This window comes from Neodiprion pinetum, chromosome 5, assembly GCF_021155775.2.
Source record: "Neodiprion pinetum isolate iyNeoPine1 chromosome 5, iyNeoPine1.2, whole genome shotgun sequence".
NCBI classification, from domain to species: Eukaryota; Metazoa; Arthropoda; class Insecta; order Hymenoptera; family Diprionidae; genus Neodiprion; species Neodiprion pinetum.
This window is the reverse complement of record NC_060236.1, coordinates 24995916-25010055: the sequence shown is the minus strand read 5'-3', so window position 1 is coordinate 25010055 and position 14140 is coordinate 24995916. Positions and strand designations below refer to the sequence as shown.

Genomic DNA, 14140 nt, shown 5'->3' with positions numbered 1-14140 from the left:
GATTATACTTTGTAATAACGGTAAACTCATGCATGAGGTGTAATAAAACTGGGTTATAAAACATTCCCTCGAGACAAAAGTTGCCCCTTTTTTTTTATCATACGAGACATAACGTCCCATGTATGAATTCATACATTTTGCCGTTTGCAGTGAGTTTTTTTTTTTTTGCACGGGTTTTGGACTCGTCATTGATTTATTTTCACCTTGTTCGACCGGTTTTCTCGCAACTATGTATCCACGTTCTTGATAATTCATAAAACAATTTGGTATTCCATAGTGAAAGAAAAAAAAATGACAATGAGTTTAGAATACAGAAAATTCGTATCCTAAACCACCGGATCTCAAATCCAAGTAATACGTCTTGCCACAGCGTATAAAATAACCCATTTAATTAGTGTGTATGAAAATTTGTTTAACGCATGCGACAATATTATAATCGGGGCATGCGTCTTTGAAATTTGTAGCGTTGAAATAGCAGCCGCGGTTCTGCAGCAGCGGTAGCATTATGTATATGTAGCATGATGAATTTAAACAATACATTATTCAAATTTTGTTATAAAAATATCTACACACACACACACACACAAGCATATATATATATACATTATACATACACAATTCGTGCACGATTATTCCGACCTAATGTACGTACATTCCAAGTACATAGACGTTGATGTTATAATATATTCCCACAGAAATATAGAAATTTCGCCTAGACCGTACATCAGTATGAGCTATAAGTACATGGAAAATCTAATTTATTACCATGCATATACATATATATACATATATACATAGGTATGCAGGTAGCTGTGCTTTCAATTTATCACGTAGTTTGTAAATTATGTATAATATAATAATACCTGCACGTAAACTCCGACCACCGTTTTCGATTCCAGGTCCAATTCTCTGTATTATCGAGGGTATATGTACATGGAAATCACTTGTTTATAGTTGTAAGAAACAGGTACAGTTGATTCAGCGGCGAGGTATAAGCGCAGGCGTTTAAGCACGCCACTCGCGATTACATATTTACGTGTATGTAATGCGTTTAACCTGGTCACAAGCACGGAATATGGATTAAGCGTGTGTGTGTGTGTGTGTGTCAGTCATTCGGCCCTGCACGCGTTGATCCCGATCGACCTTTCAACCTTACCTCAAATCCGTTCCTCTGCGTCTCGCACATGCAAAAGCTTCGACGACGATGACAAGTTGTTCGTCTCCGCGGGCATGGCTCACCTGTACATCTCCGTTCCCCTTTGACTAGATACGTACAACCGCCGAAGCAATAGGCACCGACCAACCCTGTAACTCCTCTATAACCCCGTCCCACGAGTAAAAAAGGCCTAGACACGCGAGCTTTTCCCTTATTATTATTTATTGCCCGAGGACTGTAAGGTCGTCCCCCTTTTTCCGTCATTTCGCATCGTCGTCTCGTTTCAACATCCCTTCGTACGTCCTTGTACATTCCATCCCCCGTTCCTAACCCCCCTCATTTTACTCACGACGCTATTCCGATTTCCGTAACTTTAAGTCGCGAATAAGGATGGAGGAAGAGAAAGGAACACACGTCCGAGGGATACCTTGAGAAGCCCGTTATTTCAATTGAGATTAGAAAAGCTTTTTTTATAATTACAATAATCGATAATTGAACAAAATCGATACCTGTTACGAGCAAGCGCGTAAGTGATCGAGGTGTTGAAATCTGCCTGAGCACATCTTAACCGAAATCGGAAACCCAACTCAACCCGGTCTAGCTCAGCCACGAAACCTCCCTGCCATTTCCACTCGTCAGCCTGAAGAGGCACTCGTGGGTTACTATACTTAAACCCGTTTACTGCCGGGGTTGCAAATAATTTTCTAAAGAATAATGTTTACCGAGATTTTTATCCGTTGTGTGGTATATTATTCGCCCCTTGGCTCCGTTCTCTCGGTCATTCTTTCTTTCACGTCACTTTAGATTGTAAAATTTCTGTCTAGACTCAGATTCCGCAACCCGTATATGTGTTCTTTTTTTTTGTTTTTTATAACGACAAATATATTGTTTAATTTTGTCTTATTCTATTTATATTTTGATTGATTAATTTAGCTAACCTCGGTGTCGTTTTACATACGCCAATGTTATACGAGAAACAGGTTAAATATTGTTACGATGCAGAAGCAATGAAGAGAAACTGACGAAAACGATTCGAGCAAGTCTTTTGAAGAAAAATAGTACAAAGAGTCGAGAATAAGCACACGGCATGACGGGCGGATATACGAGAGATTAGGCGGCTTATGATTAGGCGGCGTAAAACGCCCCGCAGCAAGCTTCTTTCTATCGTCACACCCGAGCCTGAAAATGCCGGAGGCCGGATCCTTTTGCCGTTTGATTCAGAGTCGCTCGACCGTGGCTACGAATATAACGTGTTCTCGACGAATTATACGAGTGTGTTTGCCGGGAAAAAATCTATGCAGTAAAAAAATAAAAGGTAATTTGAAATGAAATAACAACTCGTACAGTGAACCGGTGAATTTTCTTAACTGAATACGACACGAGTAGCTGTTAGATTTTTCATGCGAGTGAAATGCGCAAGAAAGAGGTACGGTGTTTTTAGTATAGTAGAAAATATGTTTCCGGAATGCATCGATTTTTTAAAAATTTTCCCAACTTACAACGGACGTTTTTCATTACCGACTATTACTTCCGTTCGCGTGGAAAAACCGAGCGGAATTAAGAAAAAAAAAAAAGTAAGAAACGAGAACCGTCGAAAAAATAAAACGGGAATTTGGTACACCGGATAAAACAAACGCCTGGAAAGCTTCGCAAGAAAGATTTGTTGATTCATTTCCAAATTCAAAAGTACGACGAAGCTGCTGTCGCTTCGAATAAAGAATACACTGCAGTATGTAGGTACCGGCTTATACGCGCTAGTCGGTCCTTTCATACATATCCAGGTATTCATACATTTAAGATGACTGAGAAAACGAAGCCTTGTCTCTCTTCCTCCCGCGCCTTTCCATTTCTCTTTTCTCTTTCTCCGCGGAGCTGTTTTATGATTTCTCGCCTGCATTAAAACCAGCCCGTCCATCCTTTCCTCCCCCCGTTTCTGACGTTCGTATAACATACAAACATACTTTCGTGGAAAAGCGTTACGTGCGCAAGGTTTCTAACCTTGGGGTGGGGGGAGGATTCGTCGGAACGTTTTTCCCCGCCTCGTTCGCCTCTGGTATTCATTTCCATGCCCCGCGTATCTCCGTACATGTCTAAATTTGGCCGCGTGTGTGCATTTCGCACAGATTGCCGAGTCGGTCTGAATGAGACGCGAGCTTTGCAGGGGCTGTTCGCTTGGAAATCGAATTAATGATTTCGATTCGTTAATGTTGATTTTTAATGGCTTCTATCGATTTCCGCTCTATCGGGTGATTTTCATTGATTTCCGAATTGAATGACGTCACGAGATATCGCAAGAAATCACTGGAGATCGTCCAGAACGCTATGAGAAATCATTGAAAATCGATAAATACTGGAAGACAACAAATGAACATGATAGTAGAGAAATTTAGATGAAATGTTCACGAACCGAAAGCACTTGGTATTCAACGCTAGATTTAGAACAATTTCCATGATTACCAACACCCGTCGCGTTTCCAGTGATTTCAGTTATCTCGATTGGCTGCTTGGAAATCAAACGAATGATTCGTATTGATCAAGACCGATTTCGAGTAGTGTCTGTCGATTTCTGCTTTACCGCGTGATTTCCATTGATTTCCTATCACTTCCGTGCGTTCTAGGGAATTTTCAGTGATTTCCGAATTGAACAGAATCACGGGAAAGCAAAAAAAATCACTGGAAATCATCGAGAACGCCATGAGAAATCATTGGAAATCAATAAAAACCGAAAGTGACCATATGATGGTATAAAAATTGCACTGGAATGTTCACGAATTGAAACCATTTGGGAATCACAGTGAGACTTGGAACGGTTTCCATGATTTACCGAGTGATCAGTAATGATTTCCAATGATTTCTTGTTATATCAAAGAATATTCCAGCTACCGGCGTTCCCTTCGACTTAGAATTTGATTTTCAACAGTCATCTGTTGAATTCGTAACTTTCCTCAGTGAATGGCCCCTCGACGAGACGCGTTTACACCGATTCAGCGAAGCTCGCCAGTCGGTCAGTAAGCCAGCGGGACAACTAGCGCGCGAATTCGAGTGCGGAGGACGCTGAAGAGGAGGATAAGAGTGCCGAGTTCGGGCGTCGTGTCGAACACAGCCCTGACCCAGAAACCCACGCATTGATCGCCGACGCGGCAAATCTCACCGAACTTCCCTCGAACCGTGTTTCTCCCTGTAAGCTTCTTCCCCCCTATCCCCCCCCCCCATATCCACCCCCCCTCCCCTTCTACTTCCGTAAAGTGAAGGTAGACAGACCTCCTTTCGTGCGGCGTGCAGCTACCCCTTGATAATTTACAAAAATTCAAATTATTCCACTGTTTATTCTCAACAATTTGCGCGCGTCTTTCGTCGTGGTTGATAAAATGATTGAAAACATTTCCTGACTCTCCCTGATTGAATTATAATTTTTCTCACACATCAGAATTCAAACAACCCATACGAAAAAAAAAAAAATAAAAACTCAACTCGGGGGTGAATTCGCACCCCTAACTCATAGATAATGCGAAATTTTTAGAAGAAAAAAGTTGAGGGTACGAATTCACCCCCAAGTTGAAGGTGTGTTTTTTTTCGTAATGGCTATAAATACATCTCAGAATCAATCGGTATTCAAAAACACGTTCGTGATTTGGAAGAATCATTTTTTGAATCCTGCTCCTTTCTGGGAAAAGATTCATTCTTTCTCGTTCCATGTCACCATGAAATTTCACGACTAATTGAAAATTTCCCTGACTCTTATCTGGCTTCCCCGTTTTTTCCTGAACAGTGAATACCGCGTTTTTAGACTATCTATGTGTGTGTGGAAAAAACTGCGACACTGCGATTTTCTGAAACTTGGGGTCATCCCACGCCCAGCGGGTATCTCTTGAGTGTTTCGGGATGAATGCATCAGGCTTATACACGGTCCAGTGAAACGTGCATCGAACAAAAGAAATGATTAAACCAGGGCTTAAAGAGTCAAGTTGAAGTCGATTGCGTTGAGTTTTATGATAAGAATCTCTCCTTGACACAAAAAACAACGAAGAAAAGAAGAAAGTATTCAGAATCGTAAATTCAAATGAAGAATGCTGTGCTGTTATCAGGTAACGTTTAGGGTCTCAACCTCGACTTATGATTGGCCTTCCAAAAATATGTTAGTTTTATTACTTGTACACGATGACATTTTCAATGTCTCGTCTCGGCATTAGGTACTAAGTTTAACCAAAGGTCAAGGACACTTTTTACTATATTTTTATCAAAAAGCGAACGAACCGTAAATTCTTGGTGCATAAGAAAGAAACGTAACAGTGCAGCGTAATTTATCAGAAGTTAAAACTACAATCCAGCTTTCAGCTGCAGTTAAAGTTTCCAGTCTTTTGTAACATTTGTTTTGTATACTATATAATGAGAATTTATTTTAATTAGGTATACGACCGGATTTGTTTCATTCACGCTGCATGATCCTTAACTTTTGTTGTTTTTTGTTTTTAAATGTAGCCACTTACATCAGTTTATAATGCATCGTGACAAAACGCTAAACCACTCCAAGATTAATTGCAGGAGAATCGGAACCGAGTCCCGTCAGGTTTTTGCCAACGAATAAAAAAGCTCCCTCTATTTTGAGTAGACATAATTTATTCCACGAGCGAAAGCGAGTAATCTTTCTCTTCTTCCCTTCGCAAGAGCCACGTGCTCGATGTTTCACTCGATCCGCGAATCCTAGGCGCTTTCGTCCGCGGATTAAACCGATAACGGGGCTTGAGCTTTCCGGGTTAATTGGCGCTGCACCTTCCTCTGTTCGAACTTATCCGAAGCTCCCTCGACTCAACTTCTAACCGCCCCTGCACCACCACCACCACCACCACCGCCATCATTATCATCGCGTATCGTTCAGACCGACCAACCAACTGCAAGTTCAACAGCCGAAGGCAGGACGGAAGACTCGACGGACGAAGGAAGGAACCCTTAGGTCGATATTCTACAGAAGTTATACGTGCATGTTGCGTACATACCGATCTAGATGCAATTTATACATACATACATATTTGTTGTGTGCGCGTTCTTGCATTTAAAGTAGACTCTCATCCATCGTTTCTGCGGCACAATATTCTTTCCGTTTCTTTCATTATTTTTTCTCAGTCTGTTTATCTCTTCTTGCATCCCTTCTTTTTTTCTCCTTCATTTTCTTCTTTTTACTCGCTATTCGCCACACGATACGTCTCCTCCCTCTCGTTCCGATGCATATTGCCATTTGTTCCCGAAGGATTCTACAACATCTCGCGCGTTTCTGTACTGCAGTAGCAGGTTACGATTCATTCTATATTTTTCTCCCAGATGTACCAGGTATACGTAGATATGTGACACAAATATCGAAGAAACGAACACGCGGTAGCTTTTCATTTTTCCTCATATTTCCTGACACATACATACGTATGTAGGTATATCTGTTCAGATTTCGTTTTTTTTTTTTTTTTTAAACAACATCCGACAAGTCATAGAAAATCGAACACCGTACAAGTTTTCGCTAATTATTTTACGGTGTTCTTGTTTTTCGCGGTAATTCGAAAATTTGTGTTTTCTTTTCAACGAGCAGGCCTGTGCAGGAACAATAAAAAGAAATGCGTTTTTCCAAATCTACTATCCTTGTAGTACTATACATATTGCAGGGAGAATAAGTTGAGCAAAAAGAGACAAGAATTTACACCCCTATGCATAGACGTGTATGAATTTCTTAATTCTCCGCGAAGGGTTGGGCATTGCTTCTTAAAAAGTGGGCGTAGTGTTCTTGCACGTATTCCCATTTCCCCATAGGTAAGAATGCGATGATGCTACTACGGTGCACACTCGTATATATTAAAAACCCTGACACGGCGTCGTGAACGCCGGAGGTTGGCTGCGTGTGCATATAAGAACTGGGGCAAATTCCTGTTATTATTTGATATCAGTAGGAAGAAGGCCGAGAAATTTTCAGCTCTCGTTACCATGCATTCCGGAACTGTGTTTATTTTTCACCATGGCCAAAAAACATCGTTTTGTGTACAGGATGAAAATGAGTTTTGTAGCTATTACGCGAAAAATCTAGTATGTGTCGCCATTCTTTTTTATTATAATTATGGTAACTTTTCAATTCGACGTTGGTGTAATAATAAATATTGATAATAAAGAGATTCATAATTTTGCAACGTCAAAAAAATGTAGTATTGACAACTGTAGTTGTACACTAAATAGTTAGTCGTACCATATCTTCTTGCAATTCCAACAAAATTATCACAGTTTTTGTAGCGTTACAAATTTTAATTGAATAATAAAGAAAATTGTTTTCAGAGTTTTCTTACACTTGTATACAGAGTGAATTCCTAATGACTGCATGGTCCGTCGTCTGCTGAAATTCAACGCGCACGCGCTACAATCCGATAGCGGCTGTTTGCCAGGGGGACCAACTGTCTCTAACCTCAAAAATTTTTATAGCTGTGCTCAATTATCTAGCTACGCAATTTACTGCTCGTGCTGGTTGTAAAATCTATTATTCAGGTGCGCAGGCGCTGCTGCGATATGTAGTAAATGCTTTCTCGTTGAGTCAAGGTGTTGTAATTACTCACGTGTTATTCGACGCGTAAGTATGAACACCGAGTGTACAAATACACGTGTAATCTAAGAAAGGTGGCTGTATCTAACCTCAAAAATTTTTACGCGCCACGTTAGTGGCAGTTGTGCTCTAATGAAAATTGTCAAAGTTTTTGAGGTTAGAGAGAGTTAATTAACTCTATGATGGCGCTGGCCTGGTGGTGAAATTCTCAACAACCCTATTTAGGATAGAACTTGAAATACAGTCAATCAGCTTTGAATTATATCCTAAATAGGACTATTCGGATTTTCACCACCAGGTGGGCGCCGCCATAGAGTTCAAAGGCCAACAGCAATGCGTGTAGTTCCTTATATATTACACATGAATTTGTATACGCCGCGTTTATCCTTACGCATCGAGTAACACGTGAGTAATTACAATACCTTGACTCAACGAGAAAAGCATTTACTGTATTTCCCAGCAGCGCCAGTGCACCTGAATAATAGATGTTACAACAAGCACGAGCAGTAACTTGTCTAACTGTGGTTGCAGTGGTGCTTCTCTAGGTACCTTAAATCTGCCGGTACTGTTCCTACCGCCATGAATCACTACGGCAATCGGGCTTCCCGTTCCTGCTCCCATTGTCTAAATAACGATTATGCTGTTCAACCGATTGTTCAACTTCCTGTTATCGACTGTTTCTGCCGGTCTAGAAGCATCGAATTCTCCCAGCTCATTGGGCGGAGAGTTAAGAGGGAAATTATTTTCTACATATTACCGCAAGCTGTGATGAAACCGAGTAATAGACATCATACAAATATATTTATATATTCGTAATATTAGGCTTTAAAATAATTAGTTCAAATGGTTGAATTGAAAAAATAAAACATACGAGGATTGAAGTGAGAATTGTGCGTCATCATTTGAGGAAAATCATTTGTTTCGGTGCTGGCCGCCTAAAAATATCTACATCTTCTGCATCGTTAGGCACGAGCTTGCTATTCCAAGAACGAGCAATGTTTGTTATAGGAGTCCAGAAATTCACCATTCAAACATATACGCGGTTAAGGTTAGTGACCTTAACGGGAAGCAATAGGATAAAAGAAACGGCGTTTTTGCCGGCCGGTCAACAAAATGACAAATTCATTTTTTATTCCGCGACGGAGGCACAGAACGTATTTTCGCACAGACATTCTACGTATAATGAGTAATAATATCATCGTAGACTCCGTCGCGGAATGACAGGTGAATTTGTCATTTTTGTTGTCCGGTCGGTAAAAACGCTGTTTGGTTTATCCTCTTGCATCCTGTTAACATAACGAAACGTTGAAACAAAGACAAGAACCACACTGCGGTTTTAGAATGACTTCAAAGGCGTTTAATTAACAAAATATGAGCAGGCAGTTTCACTGTTAATGATATTACAGTTTATCGAATTTCGTAGCGTTATTCTACGGCTGCAAAGCAGCAATTTTTTCCAAAAGATGCCTGGGCGTTACGTTAACCTTGCAAACTCGGATCAGCTCGTTTCAACAAGACATGCACTCGTATCGCTCAATTATCCTATATTTATACATTGCTATATTTTCGCAGGCAAGGTGGACGAGAAGGCGACCCAACTTCACGCGATAGCCTCGCTCAAAGTTCTCCTCGATGCAACGAGGCCGCAAAACGGAGCGGCGACATCGACAGCCGCGCATTATTCCGGGTCCGCGTCCAAAGAAACGACCCTGCAACTGCAGCAGGGATCGCAGGGGACGACGACGACCACGACGACGACCGCCGGCACGACAGCGGGAATCCAGGAACTTCCTAATGGCGGTATCGCCTCCGGCCTCGACGCCGGCCTCGAGTCGGTAAGTCCGACTACATATCGGATTTTGCATTCCGGAATATGGAATTACACGATGCTTGGGATGTATAGACGGGTCAAAAATGTGTCGAATCAAAAACGTAACGATAGGAAAAATAAACGGAGCAGCCGAAGCTGATCAAGTTAAGTCTGAGTAAAGGGTGGGGTACAGCTTGGACGGTCTAAAAACATACCTATTTTTAAGATTTTAGGAGAAAACAAAAATTCGTACATCAAGTTTCATTCTATTGATAATTATCCCATTTTATTTGTAACTGACAACGTTACGTGACAACGACGGATTGCGAATTTCCTACAAAAAGTCTGACAAAGAGACAGATTCTTTCTCTATTACGTCAGTTGACGAAAATTTTTGAAAAAACTCATATGTAAAATCGTTATAAATCACACGTGTTAAAATTTTGATACGACAGAAGACGCATTATCGTTTATCACAATTGTGCTTTCAAGATTTTTGACAATCGTATCAAGGAATGAATAAATCAGTCCAATAGTGCACAGAATTAGAATCTTGCAATCTTTTGATATAATAATCATGAGGAATGCGAAAATAACTTACACAGTAGGAATCGGAACCCAAAAATAATCAAAAACTTTGTATATCATGATCCGGAAGTAAAATATATACTAACAATGGCACCGTGCAGCAAGTCGCGAAGTGGCTTGAAAAGCTCCGCTTGCAATACATATGTACAAAAAAAAAGTAAATAAAAAAAAAGGATGTATGAAATAGCTGCAGATACATAGTACAGATGTATATATGTATATATTATACAGGCCAACTGGCAGGTCTTCTTCTTTCGTTTTTCTCGTTTCATTTCCGTCATTTTTTTTTTTTTTCTCTTGTTTTTTACTTTAAAACGAGACGCGAACGAATTCACCAGCCAGGAAGGAAGGATGGAGCAAACGGGGGGGGGGGGGGGTTTAAAGTAGAAAAGGGAGGGTGAGAATCTGCTCGGCAATCGCATCGCAGCGGATGTTCGCTAATCGATTGCCGAAAATTGGGAATCGCTTGAAGCTTTTCGCGATATTAGCTCGCTGCAGACTGCAGACTGCAGACGTCGCGATGCGGGTCGGCCTGACTTTGCCACTGCATCCGAAAAGCTTTGTTTATTCGCGAATGAAAGAGGCAGCGAGCGAGTCTTTTCATTTTGAAAGAGTGGCTTATGCACGGTATACGTAGTCAACATATATCCTTACATGCTTGTAAACGGAACTGAGTCAATGCTGACCAAACGTAACGACTGACTAAACGACCGAATGACTCGCCGTTACGTCATTTTCAAGCTTGATATAAAATTCAAGATCTTGGGACTTACATGCTGGAAGGGATGGAGAACCGGTTACCGGAATTCCTTGCCGGAGTGCCTGACTCGTGAATTTTATCTCGCAGGGTGAAGAGGACGAGTCACCAGAAGCTCTGGACATGGGGTGGCCGAGCAACAATCGGAAAAGGCTGACGTACATCTTGGTTGCACCAATTCTCTTCCCATTGTGGCTGACGTTGCCAGACACTCGCACACCTAGAGGTAAATAAAAAAAATAAAAAGCATCGACGATTTTTTCAGTCTGTAGACAACCGCTACGATTTCATCTGGATAACATTTATTCTTGACTTAACTAGATCTGACTAGATATTTAAACGATCGTATGTCGATCTGTTCGTACATTTATATCTTATAGATATATATCTATGGTACGTGTGACTCAAACACGTATTCAGGATATCCTCACATCGAGAGACTTGTGAGTTAACTCCTTTCAAAGAATAATTTTCGTGCATTACTTCAAGCATTTTCTCGAATTCTTATATCGCGGCATTCTTTGACTTGTATTAGAAGTCAAAGCAAATATCTCTTTCGCAAGAAGAAAAGGAGATTTTTACCGATTGCATCTTTTTGTTTTGTACCGACAAGTGGGTAAAAGTGGCAAGTTGTACATATCGAGTATTTTTTCGAATGTGGTAAAAGAAGGAGGAATGACTGGTAGCACTGCAGTCCTCTGGAAGGATTCCAAAACCACCGAAGCTTACGGCACTATCCAAAGCGAAGCATCCAGCCAGCCAGCCAGTCAGCCAATCAGCCAGTATAAGCGTCTGACTGATCGAACCGTCAATGGAAACAGCGATCACTTGAAAACCGCTTACCGTCGTCTCTTTCCTACTTTTGCTACCTATGTACGTTTGTAAAAAATTTACTCACCGATTCTCATCGACGCAGGTAAGAAGTTTTTTGCGGTGACGTTCATCGGTTCAATATTCTGGATCGCCGCGTACTCTTACCTGATGGTTTGGTGGGCCAACGTCGCCGGTGACACGGTACGAATACCGCCGGAAGTGATGGGCCTGACGTTCCTAGCCGCTGGTACGAGCATCCCGGACTTGATAACCAGCGTGATCGTTGCCAGGAAGGGTTTCGGTGACATGGCCGTGTCCAGTTCGGTCGGCAGCAATATATTCGACGTTACTGTCGGGTGAGCTGCTACATTTTATCCGCACTACTGTCACTTCCTGCAGGGTGTCCAGCACCAGCAGCACCAGCAGCAGCAGCTTTCATACCTTCGTTTGCATTACGCGACGGACGTTGAATAGCTGCGACAAAAATTCACCGAAGAATTTAGTACAACGATACGGATTTCCCATGATAATTGTTTTCCGTTTTACTACGTCAATGGTTGACGATCGAGACTATTCCGCGACGATTTCGGGAAACTGAACACCTCGGTGCGCATGTCCCAAGTTTTTCGACTGTTTAGACAGGCCTGCCAACTCTGCATGTCTGATTGGGTCTCGACGCGAACTGTCAATTAAGGCAAGCGTTTCGAGGTTATGTTGACTATGATGCAGATCCGTCAAATTTTTGCTACCTAAAGTTTTCATCGTAATGTAACGTCGAGACACTTGCGATTTTTTATGGATCGCGTCTGGCCGCAATTGAGTTGGTCAGCCTGACAATCAGCGGACGAAAAACTCGGCTTGTATTGGTCGCATCTGCCAATGGAATCACGTGGTTTCACGCATGCGCGTTCGGGTGTTTGATTTCTTGAGTATAAGAGATTTCGGAAAGAAACCCAAACGAATATGAGAAAGGGTATTACGATAATCGTTTATGGATCCGTAAACTTCTTTTGACAGGGTTTTCCAAAACACAGATCTTACACTGCTAAAGCTGGACGTCTTGAATAATACTTTTCACTAAATGATAAATGACAATGAACGTATTAAAATTTAACATTATAATGTTTACATATTAATATTGAAACCACCTCAACTATGAGCCTTTACATTCATTCTTTTTCTCCTTTTTCTTCCTCTTCTTCTTCTTCTTCTTCTTCTTCTTCTTCTTATTTTCTGATATGATTTATCATTCTTCTTCCCGTTCTCCGCGAAGACTTCCGGTGCCGTGGCTCCTCTACGGTCTGATATACGGTAAGCCGGTGGAGGTGAACTCGGTCGGCATGGTTTGCAGCATAGCGATCCTGTTCTGCATGCTGATATTCGTGATATTGAGCATCGCCTGTTTCCGGTGGCGGATGAACAAGGGCCTTGGTTTCACCATGTTCCTTCTGTACTTCGTATTCGTCGCGGTATCGCTGATGTTCGAATATGAGGTCTTCGTCTGCCCGGTATAGGAAACTGACGGAATCATCTCGGCCAATCAATCGAATCAACCGAATCAACCAACCAACGAACCAGCCAACCACCCAACCGACCGATCATCATCGCCAACAACCTTCCGACCCTGCTTACATAGCCGTCTTCGAAACAACCGCAATTGCTGTATGTACATATGTATAAACACGTATCGATTAATTGATTCAATTATGTATGTATATATTAATATATATACATACCTATGTGCGTGTGCTTGCGTGTGTGTGTGTGTACGTCTGTGTGCGCATGTATAGTGTGAATGGAGCACGATCCGTGGTACACTTATGTTACGTTGTGTGTGTGCGCTGACATGTGCATGCGTATATATACATATTATATATATATCAAGGAAAAGAGAGGATAATCTAACCACACCAAACTATGATTATATATCATGCGCATACATACGTAGTATGTTGTTGTTGTTGTTGTTGTTGTTATTATTATTATTATGAATATTATCATTAATATTCAAATCTATAACACAATGAACATAAATTATTATTATTATTGTTATTATTATTAATATTGTTGTTGTTGTTGTTATTATCATTATCATTATCATTATCGTCTATATTAGGTACATTATTTACTTGACTTGTACGATATTTGGGGCGAACCATTGAACGACATGCAATCGCGCATGTAGAGATAGACAAACAGAGAGAGAGAGAGAGAGAGAGAGAGAGAGAGAGAGAGAGAGAGAGAGAGAGAGAGAGAGAGAGAGTTAGACAGACCTAGAGACACACTTCGCCGCATTCGGCATTAAGAAATCAGCCATCGCTGTTCTAACGCAGTGAATACAATTTGTACGTACCTACGTATCCCGCCTATGCGTATACCTATAACCCAAATATCGTGGATACACACAAATAACTACAGTATGTCTGTATTAGCCAATTTATTATATGT

At 41.2% G+C, this 14140-nt stretch overlaps 2 protein-coding genes across 2 annotated transcripts in view; one reads left to right on the top strand and one right to left on the bottom strand.

The window, feature by feature from the left end:
• Positions 1-14140, bottom strand: part of kon (chondroitin sulfate proteoglycan 4-like protein) — a 71084-nt gene that overhangs the window by 40649 nt on the left and 16295 nt on the right. Inside the window, exons 2-3 of the mRNA XM_046628824.2 lie at positions 11778-12166; positions 10896-11099 (exon numbers count right to left, since the gene is read on the bottom strand). Of these exons, the coding sequence (XP_046484780.1) occupies positions 10896-11099; positions 11778-11823 (250 nt within the window). The 5' untranslated portion in view covers positions 11824-12166. The remainder of the gene's footprint in view (positions 1-10895; positions 11100-11777; positions 12167-14140) is intronic.
• Positions 11861-13206, top strand: Nckx30C (solute carrier family 24 member Nckx30C). The gene is made up of 2 exons (XM_069136513.1): positions 11861-12048; positions 12966-13206. The coding sequence occupies exons 1-2, from the start codon at positions 11861-11863 to the stop codon at positions 13204-13206; spliced, it is 429 nt and encodes a 142-aa protein (XP_068992614.1).